The sequence below is a fragment of the Botryllus schlosseri genome, chromosome 9 (genome assembly GCF_051294905.1).
Source record: "Botryllus schlosseri isolate E-star chromosome 9, Bs_hap1, whole genome shotgun sequence".
Taxonomy (NCBI): domain Eukaryota; kingdom Metazoa; phylum Chordata; class Ascidiacea; order Stolidobranchia; family Styelidae; genus Botryllus; species Botryllus schlosseri.
The window spans coordinates 24,013,856-24,031,203 of record NC_137244.1 but is presented as its reverse complement, the minus strand read 5'-3'; the positions used below and the strand labels follow the sequence as shown (position 1 = coordinate 24,031,203).

The window sequence follows — 17,348 nt, the reverse complement described above, 5'->3', positions numbered from 1 at the left end:
AGACTAGTATCCACTCAGTAAAATCTGTTTGTATGTCGGGAAAAATCTTCCATCCATATTTTAACATGACATTAACAACTATGAATCTCCTTTACATGAAGAAACCAGTATTCACACGAGAATTCACATAATAACAAATGCAGTATCACATGTGGCGTTAATTTATAGGCACACAGCCAAAACTTATGGCAGTGTCATTCACGAGCGTATCTATGAATATTTAAAACGAGACGGATACATTCCGAGAGAATTTTTGATTCCCAGCACTCGAATCGATGAATCCATAAAATCTAATAAATCAACATGAAATATTTTGATATAATACAGAAAGTCAGGGACAAGACGCTGATTGCATTCCAATTTCATCGTATAAACTTTATAAAGGCATTGAGGACAGAAGAACACAGACTGGCAAGGCTGGGTGAGGTGATCTTTGGTGGTGAAGAGTTTTTGCTTAGGTACAAGTTGGTAAATTGTTACTCGAGTACAACCAAAAATAGCAATTTCCAAGTCTTCAAAATTACTTACAGTGGAAATGAAAAAAATAGAAACGGAATGGTCTGAAGTAACTTGCATCAAAAAGCAGACTTGGTTGTGGTGCCGCACGCTTTTTGCAGTTAATCAGGGAAGGCTATTTTCGAATATACAATATTCATCTTTGTGGCTAACGCAAATCGACTAACGACACTTCAAATAGCTGAGTAATCTGCAAATATAGATTTTATTACCGCACCACACCCACTTGCAGGCCTAGAGGCACGAACCAGGGTTGTAACCAAGTCACAAGTCAATTTTACTTTAATAGTATTGACTCGAGTCATTTTCAATTCATCATAAAGTCAAGTCCCAGTCCTAGTTAGTGAGCAACGGGACGACACCGCAATGTCACAATGATGACACTCGAGTCTGGGACCTAGTCATTCACTGTTCATTTTCGAGTTCAAGTCCGGTTTAACTCACTTTAAGATGCTTATTCAAACATATAAGAGGGTTTCTGGCCTTATTTCAAGTCGAGACAATGAAAAATGTCATGACTCGGGTCACTAAAACTTGGCACGAACCTTTCACATATCCGGATCGTCCAGGCCGCAATAATCCAAGAGGAAATGCTGAAGACTAACAATACTGTACCAGGACAAATTGTCATCAATGTCTTCATCACAAACCTGAAAAGATAAGAGCTATAAGAAATTGGGGTGGGGGGTGATTCCAGTACCTTTCAGCGCCAAGTATGTTATCAGATAACTGCATTATTCGAATATATCACAAATCATGCATGTATATTATAGCATTTTCCAGCATTAGGGTTGCGGTTGTTAAAAAGCTACTTACAAATATTTTGCAAGTTGTACCCAACTATCCATATTATCAAAAAACTATTATTCATCAATCTAGCTACGCCAGGTTTACGGTGACACAATGAGATGTCACTTTACAAAACTATATATAACCGTAGCAAGCAACCCTAGATCAACCCTAATCTTAACCCACATGCCCAAGTGTCCTATGATATCGTGTCGCACGCTTACATGTCCATGACCATCTGTCCAAAGATCCAGATGCCCAGAACAAATAGGCCACAAGTTATTCCGCACAATTTAACACATGACTCACAAGAGTTGTAACTTTGACAACAACAGAGTTCAATTCAAGCGGCTATCAATTACAGACGTATTCTCTTGTCACCAATCATAGAATTAAGTTCCACACGTTTTACTCAATATTTACAGATCCATAATTAATTCGATAATTATTTATTAAAGGATCGCACATCATGCAGCGTGTACGGTGGTGTATTCATTATGCACGAATTCCTTCATGCATCACGTGCCAAATTAATTTTGTATAACCATCAGGGTTCTCCCGTTGAATACCTCCCGGTTCTTTGCATAAAGTTTCAAAACAACGAATTCCCCAGCAAATGTCTCCAACTAAAACGTACCTTCAATGTTTATTCATTTCACAGTACGATCGTGTCAGCAGTAACACATTAATTAAGCATATACAACACATTCAACAATTGAACTGGATGTGGTATGAGACATATAATTACAAGCCTACACGGTATGGTTGTTAAAAAATAACTCTTTTTTTCTTCAAATCTTAGTGCCTGGTTGATAAAATTGTTAGGTTGACTAAGAAAAACACTGTACATCGATTTCTGGGTTCTGTCTAACTTGAAAAAAAGTTATTAAAGTAGGAGAATTTGGATTTGAAGAGTTTCTTAGAGGTACAGAACTACAATATACAATTGAATAGAACATTGTACTGGTAGCGCTATACCAACAATAGTATCACAAAATATATGTACAATGACACACAGCGTTCTTCCCAATTCTCAAATAGTCGCTGGCGATGACCCCCGACGAGCGTCAACCAAAAATATACGGGTTTATTTCAATATGAAAATTTTGGAATTGTAAAAAATAGTATTTATGGTGGGAAATTCTATCGTTTAGCTATGCTACTCCAATAACTTCACTTTTACTTGCTGAAATTGGGTCAAATCAGACATAATGAGAAAAGGACGGATATCGCAGTGAGTTGTGTGTTTGGTGTTGTGACAATAGAGCAATTCCACAATATGTTCCAGATTGAATTGATACCACACTGCAGCGAAATACGCTACAGGGCATTCTCAATGCTGTTTATTGAAACCCGTAATTCCATCGACTTAGTGGATCGTTAATGACAGATCTACCGTGAGAAACATGAAAACAGCGAAACGCCAATTGATATTCGAGTGAATCCTACCGTGTGTTAAAATTGATTTTATTCAGAGCTCCTATGCTTCTGGATGACGCATCCGTAAATAGTCGGCTGTGCAGCAACATCACTCTGGCAATTAAATAAAGCCGCAAAAACATCGGGATGGAGAGGATCACGTCCACGTCGGCGGTGATGGCCGTCACCTCACCTGTGAAGGCCTGTACAAGAGTTCACAGTGCTGACTGTAACATGCCGACAGCCACCGCAACTTTCGAAACAGTAAAAAGTGCAAAGAGGATAATTATGCATTGCAATTTTTACAAGAAGTGGAGTACTTGATAGTGTCTACCGAGGCTGTGTTTCCAAATGCCGTTAACCAAACTTGAGCTTAAATAGCTCAAAGTGTCCGATTAGACCAGGGGTGGGCAAGCTGCGGCACTTTTGATTGAGGTTTTTTAATGATTGCACATGCGTTTAGCTATTTTGCTATGGGTTTAACCTGATTATAAATTGATGCATTCTATTGCCTCTTAACAATATGCGTATTGTTATTGTGCGTTTTCTTTCCTTATGGTTTGTGAAGCTTGTAAAATTGAGGGAAAGGTGGCAATCCAGGGTTAGAATTTTCCAATTGAACTCTCGAATCAAGTTCACATAAACGTTTCACCCGCAGCAATGGTGCCTGGTCGTCAATCAATAATAATAAATCGCTATGTTCAACAATGAACTTTATAATTAATCACGCCAGCGGAGGTCGCAATCATTTCCGGGCTATAGCAATGGTGAACACGGCTCTTCCATTGCTATTGTAAAGGCTAGCAATAACGACAGAGTTTGGCCAAGAAAATGTCGTCGAGCGATAATTGCGAGAAAAGGAAAGCCCCATGCCTACATTGCATTGTGATGTACCGTGATGCGCCCCCATGTATAATACGCATCTTTAAAATGGCGTGTAAATTCTGGGAAAAAGCCTGTATCCATGTATAGTACGCACCCGGCATTCGCAGTACATGAATAGTTGAGTTTTAGTACTCGATGTCATTCTGTTTTGCGATGTCACTGCTGAACAATCATGACTTGACCATCGCTAATCATTATACATTTAACGGCATTGTCTGAAAACGATAGTGGATAGCAGCCAAAGCCTGCGAGGCCCGCGACGCGGTAATTCAGGTCAACGTCGAAATCTTGCGCACGAGGCCTATTATAGACGCGATTGCTCAGGCAAACGATTATGTCGTGCGCACCAGGCCTGTTGGAGATGCGACTATACTGTTTAGGCTAGCGATTACATCTTGCGCACATGGCATGTTGTTAATGCGATTGTTCAGGCCTGTAGTCGACGCGATAAATTAGCGAGCATTGCCGCGTGCGCGACACGCGTGCAGCAATCCAATGACCGAATTCCGCTCGCGTACAAACGGCAAACTAACTCAGCGGGAGATCGCTAGCTGTTGCACAGCGCAGACGCTAATTGGCAGCGCGTAACACTGATAATACGAATTACGGGGCATGATGGCTGAATGTGATGCGCGATTAAAACAAACATGAAGAAAGGGTGATTTCAAGTTATGTTTCGAGGGAGATTTTTTTCAAGGCTTGTTGTACCCATGCATAATACGCAACCCCGATCTTAGGCCAAAAATTCGGGAAAATTTTGTGCATCATACATGGAAAATTACGGCAATAAATTTGTATCTTTGATTTTTTGTGTTGCGGCCCTTTTCACTCTAAGATTTTTGATATGCGGCTCGCGCGTGAAGCCGGTCTGCCCACCGCTGGATTAAACTAATTAGAACGAAATGCCTTTAATCTAATTCTAATCAAATTTATGAAATGGTTCTATGCTCGAGTTTTAATTCTAGTCTAATTTGTGAATTTGTGTAATGGTTCTATAAATTTAAATTCGAATCGAATTTCTGGTCTCCTGAAAATGCGACAGGGGCACTGTACAGTGCGACACATGCCAAGCTTGTTGTACGGACATTTGCAATTCTAACGCTTATAAGAATGAACTCTTATTAATAGGGCGATTTTTTGATATGTCAAAATTTTGTCAAAATTGTTTGCAAAGTCAAAATTTTTTGGGAATCTGCATTTCGTTTGTATCGTATATGTTCGCACTGTCGGTGAACTCATCATTTTACATCTCACAGCTTGTAGCCTACTTCGTAAGCCCACCGTTGTAGACGGTTGACATGGTGTTAGTCTTAACGTACTGCGATATCTAAACTGAAGCAAGACGGCGTGGCCATTGGTTCTTATATCAAAAAGCGCATGGTGAAAAATTGTGATGTAGACATGTTGTCGGAATGATGCAACATACATGCTTTTCAAGTAGTTCTACTATAATGCGTGATGTAACAACTGGAATTCTTCATAGGTCGCGATTTAGTTGAAATAAAGTTTTTTCATGTAAAATTTTATCAGTTTATAAGTCAAAAAAGATTTTTCAGGCCAAACTACTCGGTAATAACAGACAGTTCCAACCAGAAATGAAGAAAAGCAGTACAATTCCAACACTATGTGCGAAAACACCTAATTTATGTACATGAGGGTAACATTCTGCAAAATTAAGTTTTTCAAAGTCAAAATCTTACGGTTTCTTGGTAAAAAAATCGCCCTACTCATTAGATACGAAATGCGCGTGATTTTTGTTGTATATCCTTGCTAATTCGAAATTTTATTTCAATTCCAAGTTTCTCGAATTCAGCAATTCTAATCTGATTCGGAAAAAACAATGCAGCTACAATTTCAATTCTAAAATAATTTGAAAAAGATGAATATGTTCTAGTTTTCAATTAATGTCAATGCACTACATTTGCATCTCCAAAATATTCATTACAATTAGTCTACTATGCTTGTTGTTATGAAGTCACACATTAAAATGACCAAGATCATGAACCGAGCGGTAAGAAAAATGCTATTGGACGCACAGTATACTTTAGTGTAGTACTGGTTCCCAAAATTACAGTTGTTGAAAAAGTCTACAAATGTGAATAGCAAGTAGTGTATTTTTATTTTTTAAATAGTACGTACGTAATATTGAGTAACATTAAGGTGACACAGTCACTCATTTTAAAATGCCCGACAAAATTCCGAATCCAAAAACTTTCAAAATATCAATCTTGTAATTCACAGATAACCTATTTCGGTTGTCTTTAAATAATTGATACAGAGTAGATGCGATCATGTGATCAAACATTGATCAGCCACACGGAAATTATTGCGCTATCGGTGTTGGGGTTTCAAGAAACACTATACAGTCAGAATCTTGAAATAAATGTGACGGAATACACATAACAATGAATTAATTTTGACAACAATTGAATCATAAATGGACTTCCTGATATGGTAACACAGAATACAAATCTTGTTCAAATCGGACTTAGTACAAAATAGGCCAACTCGTGTCGAGTTTACTTTCACGGAACATACTCAACAAATAAGGCTTCTAGGTTTGATATATCAGAACAGCTGAACTGTTACATAGTCATATTCACACCGTACCTGTCTCGCGTGCCAAACGAACGTGAAGTTGCCTGGAAAGGGGTGTATGAGGCATACCAACACTTCAATAAAGGCCAGAAATAGACGTTGAGCGCTTAACGCGACCATCCAATCATCTGTGCCGTTATCAATCTTGAAAAGCTGCGAGAAAAACACAGAACATCGCAGAGATCATGGGCCCGCATAACATTAATACCGAGTAATATTACGAATAGGATAGATTTCATTGTTTTATGAAATTCTCCCAGATTAACGCCACACATATTATTGATTTTGCATTTAGCGGTCAACGCCGTGATTCCCATGATTGAGTAATCAGCGCTGGTATGGGATTTTGAGTGTATGCCACTTGGGAATATTATGAAACAACGTGCGACCAGATCAATCAGAATGTTCAAGTTCAATCGTCCAGTATTCAATGCCGCCACAAAAACTAGCATATATTCTTATCAGCATTGAAGTGTGGTTACTACAAAATAATACACAAAGTACAGCATTATCTCCAGCGACGGACAGAGTCTTATTGCCCGAATACAGGTGGACTACGCAACACATATTCAACTCCGTTTTATCAGCATATGACTGGATAGCATTATCTCCGTAACCTGTGCACTACTGCTGAAACTGGTTTAGTGGTTACCTCTGGGGGAGCATAACATAATAAGCGATTTCTGCAGCAGATAGGACCAGGTCAGCACCTAGCCTATTTCTTGGGAAAAATATCTTTGTAAGCATCCGTACCACGTCATGACCATTTTTATCGATTCAAGATATGGTATCACAAGACTTGCAATATAATGAACAGTTAATGTGGACACCTTAGATGTACATGGCATAGCGAATGCAAGTTATACAGTAAAATAATATCAATGATCAATGTACAGAAAATAGTCAGTATCCCTTTTCATCATTACTATCTCCGCATCAAATCGAGCGAATATACAAGACACATTTGAGATTAACACCATGGATGACGTCCCATGCGTCACGAATGCGATAAATCTGTCCCAAAATGATGTTTTTATGCTCGCATTCCGCAAAACTCCCCCACGAAATTTATTACAGAGACGCGATTTCCGCGCTGGCGTGCCGCTGTAATGCATAATTTTAATTTACCTCCAGGGAATGAAAACGGGTCTAGAAATGACATCAATACACTCGAACAGACTGCAAATTGCTGAAAAACAACTACTCTGGAATCTTCGAATCATTTATGCAGCAGAAACGAAATATATCGAGTCCGCGTGTCGATGGTAATTAGATAAATGGGTTCAACGAAGGACATTTTCTTGGAATTATATGAAGTTTGATCATGTTAAGGCAAATGAATCAATCCAGTACGTAGAAGATCAACTGTTACCTGCACTTCCTTGATATGATAAGCAATGATAAGCCCCACCAATACAATAGTAGAAATAGATATCAACGATTTCAAGGCCAAGGAGAAATGCGTTTCCTGAAATTCAAAACAAAGACAATAATTACTTTTTGAACTACGAATAACCACCAAACTTTGACGGTTTAGGCATCATATATTTTTTTTCCTTCACATATCGCTAAACCAATCTATAACAGAAAAATTATCAATGAATTTTCTTTACAATTATGAAAACGACTCTTGGAGGTGCAGAACTTCAATATACAATTGGATAGTAATAGTATATTCATATTGACATAAACCCAAATATTTTCAATTTATACTTCACATGATTTTTTTGTATCATGAACAACATTGATATGCAGGAAATACTAGTGTCACTAAATAAGGCAAACAAGTTTCCGAAATAACCGAAGGAATTTTAGCGGCCATCCAGAAATCCGTCATCATTTCGGACCGTAATTTCATGTTAGGACAGTGGTTCCCAACGTGGGCGATTTGGCGGTTCAGGGGGGCGAAAATAATGAAGGGGGCGATAAGGGGGCGAAAACTGACGAAGGGGGCGAAAACAACGAAGGGGGCGATGGCGCGTTAAAACGGCTGTATTGGAGTCAGGGCCATAACTGCCGCACCCCAAACCCCCAATCGGGTGCCGAACTCGAAGGGGGCGCAAAATTATTTCGTGAATTAACATATATTATAGAGTATTTTTTAATAAATTCATTCAACTTTTTAATAACATTTTCACGCTGGGCGCGATTTAATATTGTCATATATCTTGATTTTTGGGTACCCTTCCCCCAAGAAAAATACGCATGATTTATGGAAATGGAGACTTCGGCGTCGGTCATTACTGTGCCACGACGCACCAATACATATGAAGTTATAGGCCATGTAACATGCAACTCCGAGAAGTGTGCCAGAACGATCAGCAGCAAGAAGACCTTGGACGAAAAGGAATGCCCTTGTGCTGATCAAAACATATATGTTTAATTGTCCTTAGGCGCCTCAATGGCTGGCGTCGAATGTTCCTATCCTGGTGATCTGAACCCGGCAAGACAAATGCCACACCGCAGGGAAAAATTATATGGCACTAAAGAAATACCCATTTGAAACAATATGCGTCTTTTAGTTTGGTACGTTTTGGCGATATCCATATCTTTTGAAATAGCAGACATAGATCACGAAATTGCATCATGTAACGAAGTCAATATAACAAAGGGTCCGCCCGAAGATGTTAAAATATTAATTAGGGGTCCTACCTTTTCCAAGACACCACACTCAGCTCTACCGACAAATCTGATTACATGAGCAGAGAGAGGATAAAAAATTGATAGCAATATATATGCAATTCCCGACCATATTGACCGATTCAAGCATGAATTATATAAATTTTTCTCGTTTCATGCGTTTAGGCGAAGTACGGTGACTCACCAAACAGCACATGAAATAGGGTATAGCTGATATGTAACGAATGGTTGAGGGGGCTGGGATTTGGTTTATCACCCTATAGGGGCCCAAGACCAACGTTTTTTTGGGGGGGGGCTGACGAAGTGCTGTTACGGTCCTGATAGGAGTCAAGTCGGAGAAATGACCTTTTTTTAGTCAACTCACGAACATTTAGCTGTAGAAGTGTAATTTCGAGGTCGAGCCGAAAAGTTGACCTTTTTTTAATAGTCAACTCGCCGGTTATCCCAGATTGTATTCCCATTTTTTGGTTCCCAATATTTGGGGGGCGATGATCGGCGTGGAGCTTCAAAAAGGGGCGATGAGACGAAAAAGGTTGGGAACCACTGTGTTAGGATATGAAGAAATGACGACCCATACCTTCCAGGCACACTTTGATAAAATTGTTCCTTTTAACATATGTTTTAGTTGATCTTCCGACGTGCACTTGAAATCTTCACCCTAAAAATTGCAAGTTTCGTCAGTACAATGAAACTTTCTACTGTCCTGACGCACAACATCCGGTGTACACAATGATTACTTTGACATCATAAATTCACCATTGACATCTCCTGTATTACAATGTTTCAAATAACTATGTCTTGGACTAAAAATACTTGATTTGTCAATGTTCAAAATATAGATCAGTGGTTCTCAAACTTTTATTGATTCATCAAGATCAACAATCAACATATCTTTGTCGGCCCCTAAAGACCAGAAGTCGTCAGTGAATTTATCCTTCTTATTTTCCTTAGCATTCAAGTAGGTTGCATCCACAAGTAGTCAGACAGAATCTACCACTTTGGGAACCACTGCACTAAATCACTGGTATTTCAAAGGACATTGACAACACCACGTATGCTAATAAAGATATTCACATACCGACAATCATATATTATAACGGTGACCATTGCGCATAGATTGGCAGCTAGATTGACTACCTGACCAGGATTGTAATGACTCGACTCGCGAATTTTTGGTGACTCGAATTGACTCGAGTCATTTTCAAACGGTAAAATGACTCGACTCGACTCGACTCAATTTTTGTATTGACTCGACTTGCACTCGAGTCATTGTGCGAGACTCGAACCAAGGCATATGACTAAAAACTAGGATGGCCAAGACAGATATTTCATTGTAACTTCGAAGAATAGTAAAGTCACTACATTATTGGTATTTCGTCTATCAGTCCTGATACCTGGAAAATAGCGCCAGAAACTGTTAAGTCTGAGGAGAATTACAATATTATAAATGCGAGCCATTCAATAGCCCATCACTCGACCAGAATTGAAAAAAGCGGGTTGAACTGGATTGAACTGAAAACTGATAGTGAAAATAATGACTTGGACTCGAGTCAAAATGCTATGACTAGGACTCGGACCTCTACTAGCTGACTTGGACTCGGACTTGACTCGGTGGTGAATTGAAAATGACTCGACTTGACTCGAGTCAAAACTATAAAAGTAAGATTGACTTGTGACTCGGAACCTTGTGACTTGGTTACAAACCTGATGCAGACCAAACCTGGGTCCCTTGAATTCTGAATTTCAAAATAATATTATGATGCCATCACATAACTTCAGAGGTGGTCAAAGTAGTCACCGTCGCTACTCAAGTAGAAGTAGAAGTAATGCCGGAATTCCTACTCAAGTAGAAGTAGGAGTGATGGTTAACAAGTAAGTAAGTAAGTAAGTAGGTATTCTATGACTATTTTTGCCTTCAAACCTGAAAACTGTCAAGTAGAAGTAGAAGTAGACTAAAATCATAACTACCAGGTACTTAAAAAGTAGTGTGAGCAGGAAAAATCTACTTCAAGTACTTCAAAAAGTAGAAGTACTTTGTTACTGACCACTTCTGCATAACTTCCAAATATCTAAATCAAGGCCTAAATTATACGATGTTTTGTGATATACCCCACTGTACATAGGAATGCTTTCATAAACGCGACCAAAGCATCACTTACAATCATCTGCACGTTCCCGGCTAGTTCAGCCTCGATCACCATCAAAAGTATACCAAATAGCCCAAACACGAGGGAATAATCGCTTATTTTCCGTCTTTGCTCAAAAAGAGTTCGTCTTTTGCCGAGTCGGAGGCCGGTCGGGCCTTTCATACTTTTTCCAGTCTCATCCTCATTCGTGGCACTACTATTAGCGCCATCTACGTGATTACTGGTCGCGGGCAAGTCAACAATCGTGGTGGTTTGCATATCGTTGCCCGCACTCGCGTCTTTGATGGGTTTCATTTCGCCTTTATTGGAAATATTTTTCGAGGTCGCACAAACTGGAGCCATCGCGGTCTTCCCCACTAACGGAAGCAAATTCGCTGTGTCTGACTTGAGTTCGTATGATCTTCTATCATTTTTATTAGGCTGTCTTGTCATAACACCGTTGTATTTTTTACTATGGAAGGCGACATCCGCAAATAACTTGGTCGGCGAATCATTACGATTAAATGATGGTTCGGCTGAGCTTTGCGATCTGGCGAATGGTGGTCTGTATGTTGTTGTGGGTGTAGTGCGAGTTTTATCTTCGGTTGAAGCTACATTTAGAAATATGCTTTGTCCTAATTGAGACTCTACGCTCTGAACTGTAGAATCGCCCCGTGACGCGTCCGTTAGTGAAGTGTGAGAGTCATTCAGCGTTGATTGGTTGTCGAAAAAACTGCGAGACGATACATCGTTTGGAGAAGGGGTCGATTCACTCTCATATCTCATTGGCTGGTACTCGTACGATTTCGTTGAAGGAAAATCCAAAGTAGGCGAGTTCTTTTTGCGTTTTCCGCGGTAGTAAACGCTCGCGTCGGGCGATAGACTGTGAAACGTGCCGTCGTCCTGATTTGATGTCGTACCCATGAGTTCAAAGGTGCAACTGTCTTCTTTTTGTACTGGCAGTAATTGTCCATGCTTGAAATTCATTGCACTGTCAATATCGATATCCTGAAATAAGTTATGATATAAAAAAAATTCATATGCGACTCCGATGAAAACATAATTAAGTCAACGTTATTGTTTATTCATATTCAAGTAATAAGACGATGCCAATCAAATGTATTGCCTATCCCAAGGGGTATCATCACTCAGCTGAGAATGAAATATGGTTTTCCCTCTGATCGATGAACGGCAATATTTTTCTGTCCTTAAAACTAATGTTATGACTATAGAGTAGATCAGCCATTTGATCTAAGGACTGTCATTATTTTGCTGTCTTTAAAAGTCACGTCATGACAATATAGAGTAGATCAGCCATTTGGACTAATGACATGGGCATAACAATTGAGTGCCAAGGGCAGAATGTTTACTCTTGAGGCAAGCTTCCATCTGAAGTATTTGATAGCAAAGCATATCTAGTGTTACACATTGTACGCAGTTAACAGATTTATCAGTGAACGACATGGATATATAAAATCAAGCATAGAGCATGTATAGTAGGCTACCCATAACGATGTGATAGGGATAATATACGATAATATTGTGCACCTAAAATTGCTTGCAAATAACAACAAATTAATGCCTTTGATTAATTGGTACAGAACAATCCAGAATTGTAACATGTATAATATCATATAATAATATCACATTGCAACTTGAAACCACACATTGTAGTATAAATATTCGTGTATCCAGTTCGACAAGAGAAGCATAAACGTTGCGGAACAAATTGCTACACTGCGCAGTACCCCTAGTCTGTGCAAAATTACTGGGTTTCGCCAATGTCGGCAATCAATCCCTTCTGCAAGCTAACTGACACTGCAAACCACCTGCTTGCTGTCAATCCATGATTGCGATTGAATCTCGCGACTTGAACTTCGCGGGATACGCAATCAAAACAGCATATGCTTCGCTCTCGTGATATCTGACGTCCCTCAACGTCGGTATATTTTCTTTGCCGCGACACAATACCGACTGCGACGCAGCGGCGTAAGTACGCGACAGCTGTTTGTGCGCAACCCTTCATCTTTTTCACGCTAAATCGATAGATCTGCTGAGCGCGTCGCTCTACTTTCTGCGTGCTCTCGCTACGTTTTTACGCTTCTACAAGACTCCCGGTTTGAATCGATATTCGTGAAAAAGGGACTTTGCTAATTATAGCTTGCAAAGTTGTAAAAGTACTTTCTGACGCTGTTTACGACATTCCACGGCAGTGGATTTCCTGAAAATCGAGCGAATGAATTCATTCTGAGCGATTCGCTTAATCGGAACTTTTTTGACGCCCTCTAATAATATGAACCATTGAACAATGAATATCATAAATAGTCCGCCTAATTGAAATTCAATCGGCGATATTCCCAATTTGGATTAACATTCATTTCGTCTATCGATTTCTGCAGACTTATTTTCAAAAGATATGGAATCATATATTCACATAAACTAATTGGTATTGTTGTAGTAAACGAATTCGATTGCCTCTGTTGCAGTTATATACGATATAACCCGCATTAATTGGTCACCACTCACCATTTACGCTACTTTTATCGATCTAGCGAAGTGGTTCGTAACCTTTTTAGGGGGAATCCGTAATTTTTGGGTGGCTAGGATGGCTTCTCTAGCGTAATGGTGAAGAGTCCGGCTTCGTGGTCGGTAGGATGGTCGGTTCAATCTCCGGTCGGGTCAGACCAAAGACCTTTTGATTAGTAACACTGGTATCCACGATTTCCCCGCTTAGCGCTCAGCAGTATCGTGATGGCATGGATAGCTGGTGCAAGACTTGGAAGCCTCACGAGACTACATATCTGCATCATTCCATATCTAGCAGCATATATGCACTTGCACAATGCACATGCACAATGAACATCATACACTCATGGTATGCATATGCACATTGCACATATATTAGGCTTACCATACGTCCTCTTTTAAGAGGATTTGTCCTCTTTTTTGACTTTTTTGAAAGTGTCCTCGGAGGACGCCTATTTGTCCTCTTTTTTGAGATTTTCTGTCCTCTTTTTTGAAAATTTAGGTCAGATTTAGAGTAAATTGCGAGTGATATGCCGCAAATTAGCACAGAAGTGAAGCTCCGGCGGGTATTTCGGAGTGAAAAACGGTGATTTTAGCTCTGAGCGGAAAGATGACCTTTTTTTTAGTCATCCACCTGGCAATGTGGAGAGAAAAACGGTATTTTGAGCTCTGAGCGGAAAGATGACCTTTTTTTTAGTCAACCGATCACAAAGTGGGAAAAATTCACCGGTTTTTGAGAATTCTTCTCCGGTTTTGCAAGTCTGAAATTTCTGAAAAAGTGTCCTCTTTTTAGATTTCCAAAATATGGTAAGCCTAACATATATCATGTGTTAGGAGTGCACCGTGTACTGTGCATATGGGCCGCGGTGTATATATGCCGCAAAAATATCAAGGACAAAAATACATAAGGTATAGTCTCCTTTTCGAGAACACAACCATAGGGTCGCCGTCGACGTGGTTAAAATTATAAGCATATCTATATAACTGCGAAATTTTGGAATCTTTACGACTAAAAAAGTCACCACTTTCTCTGGAAACATGTGGTTTCGTGGTTTGCAAAGTTTTACATTATTGTAGCCTTCTCGTTTCACATATCTACACTACATCCGCGATGGGCAAAGCTTTCGCAACGAGGTCAGCGAATAGGAGCCCAGACAAATAGGTCATACGATACAGAGAAAGTATCAGGCCTAAATCGGAACTTTGCGTCGATGTAGTGGCGGTTTCTTTAGAGTGCATCGCGCTCTTCGCCGCTCCTCGCGGTGAAACAAATCAATCAAGAATTGTTTTCCGTACAACTTGAAGATATGACCCGACTTCACAATAAGCATATAATAATGTGTATAAATTTGAGTCAGTCGTAAATTAGACCAACATTATTCATATTTTCTTGTCTATATCTTGTGCCTTCCATTGTGGAGCTCTGGCCCCTTCTCTCTCCTATATCTGTTATGGTATAATGCTATATCACGTGACTTATCGCATAGTTATAACCCAGTGCATATCAAAGATTGACTCAGATTATGAGACTCATGTACGCTGAAACTTACTGCTAAAACTATCCGAATTACTGTACAATATATCTGGAAAAGGCAATTGTTTGTGTCTATTGAACTACAGTCAAGAACTACACAGAACACAGGACGTTCGTGTCAGCTACTGCGGAAGCGCCAGTTAAGTATAAACTGTAAGCGGATATCCGTTGACCACGGACTTGCCGTATACTTATCGCAGACTAACCGACGGCTATTACCTTGATGTCGCATGGTGCCTCTCGACTACGTGACTTAGTTCAAACGAAAAGACTCTTTGCCGCCATTCACTTGCAACGATACGAATATTCATGACAACACCAGGACTGCAAGACACATCCGGTATTTACCCCTTTTATACGATTTCTGGATTTGTTTGTCGGCTGGCAGTTCATATATACATTTGACCGTAATTTTCCGTGTTATAAAATTTCGCTTTTTGATATTTCAATTATATTCGTAAATTTATTGCGGTTTTTGTGATTATGGCAGCCAACAGCGAATCAGATGTGGTTGTTCCTTATAAAATAACGCATAATTTCGATCTTAGATGCCGCGGGTATGAACCTGCTACTGGCTTCAGCCAAACCCATGATAATGTAGAAACCGATATAGGCTTACACCACGAAAATCAAAATGTTGATCGGTCCGCCCATCTGGCAGACGCCGGCGATAATGATGTCGCTTCCCGCGGAGTGAACGATGAAATCCCCGGAATGCACGGCATATACCCGTGATCCCATCCGTAACCTACTTATTTGATTGTTTGACTCGCTTTTTGTTATTTTCAAGACGCAACTTTTGATCGAATATCGTCCACTTTAGGCTTCGTTAATTTGAATAGGTTGTTCGAAAATTTCAATATTACATCACAGTTCGCACGCTACATTACAATAATCTACTGCATTTTCTTGATAATTTTTTTTGACTATGTTACTAAACGAGTATTCCTAATTCATTCGGTAATTGAAACGAGCTTCATAATAGCTCTGACTGATTCGTTTGTTAACTACAACGTTGCGGTCTGCTGCCAAAATTGTACGATACTTCTCGGTAACGGTAAATCGGAATTGACGATGCAATTTATTAGTTCTTCGCTTGTATATAAATTAATTTTTGAGATCGCATCGCTACCCTACTGAATAATTGCCTTTGACTTCCTTTGTTGTTTCAAACGTTCGCGAGCGCACGATTAGAGATGAACCAAATCAGATAACAATCTCGGCTGTTTCGGACGTTCAAGAGGCAGTTCGCTATCTAACGTAACTTCAGATTGTATGAATTACCGTACCGCAGCGTGCTATCACGCTACCAATAAGCGCTTTTTGACTCCGAACTCAGCATCCCGCATTTGTATGTATTCTAATTTGATATACATTTAACACATGACGCGTAATTATCTGGATCGTTTAACCCGACGATTCGCCTACTCTAATGCACTAAATAAGGTACGTAAATACAAATTTTAGGACTACTGTCCCGCACAAAAACTTTTACTTCCGGACGACGCTTGACGGCGCCTCGGAATTTGCAAGAGTATGACCTGTCATTCATTTTTGCATAAAACTAGCTTCTTTTTCATTTCATTTTTGCTTCGTTAACTTAGCGATGATCGTCATCTTAATTACATCTCGTAGCCTTGCTGGTTTGTTTCATTTCGTTGTTCTGACTCATTAGTCATTATTTGTTTGTTTGTTTTGAGGTTTTCATGATGTTTGTCGGCTACTATAGTCATTTACACCATGCCGATATTCTTCGTTTTTATCCCGTGGCTGCCAGCTTCGAGCGCGGCCCACTTCTAAGCTTTTTGTAATACACCGCTTACGCAGATGACGTGGCGAGGAATATCCTAGTTATTCATTACTTATATTACTTACTTACTTACTTGCTTACTTACTTACGTATTTGCTTACTTACTTACTTCCTTGATTTTTCATTGTACATTTTACATTTCACGGCATGGCTAGTGGCTACCTATTACTGACATCTGGTCACCTAGATCCGTGAAACGTTTGTATAGTCACGAATCTGTTAATATTAAATACCACGTTGCCCATTTTAGAGCTACTTGGGGAACTCGTTAATTAGGTATACGGTTGGAGTACTGGGTATGTATAGGTCTTCGCTTTCTGCCCCGGGTCGTATGTAATGCTGTGATCATGGGGAGATTACGTGTCCAAGTAATTGTTCTTTTGTTGGCTTTGACATCTAGCCAAACCGTTTTTAGATATGGGGACTGTTGGTGCGCAATTCGGCAATTCTAATGCGCATGGAACTTATGATTTGCAACCCTCCAGTTTAAAACTCATTCTATTTA

The 17,348-nt window shown here is 39.7% G+C and overlaps 1 protein-coding gene across 2 annotated transcripts in view; it reads right to left on the bottom strand.

The window, feature by feature from the left end:
• The window catches only part of LOC145446757 (small conductance calcium-activated potassium channel protein 2-like), a 29,675-nt gene extending 16,636 nt beyond the window's left edge, over positions 1 to 13,039 (bottom strand). The window contains exons 1-7 of one of the 2 annotated variants that reach the window (XM_080325112.1): positions 12,629 to 13,039; positions 11,007 to 11,981; positions 9,425 to 9,505; positions 7,580 to 7,675; positions 6,220 to 6,360; positions 2,755 to 2,927; positions 1,062 to 1,166 (exon numbers count right to left, since the gene is read on the bottom strand). In XM_080325112.1, the coding sequence (XP_080181238.1) occupies positions 1,062 to 1,166; positions 2,755 to 2,927; positions 6,220 to 6,360; positions 7,580 to 7,675; positions 9,425 to 9,505; positions 11,007 to 11,981; positions 12,629 to 12,685 (1,628 nt within the window). In that variant the 5' untranslated portion in view covers positions 12,686 to 13,039. The remainder of the gene's footprint in view (positions 1 to 1,061; positions 1,167 to 2,754; positions 2,928 to 6,219; positions 6,361 to 7,579; positions 7,676 to 9,424; positions 9,506 to 11,006; positions 11,982 to 12,628) is intronic. The other variant, XM_080325111.1, reaches the window with a different exon arrangement.
• Positions 13,040 to 17,348: the final 4,309 nt, after the last annotated feature.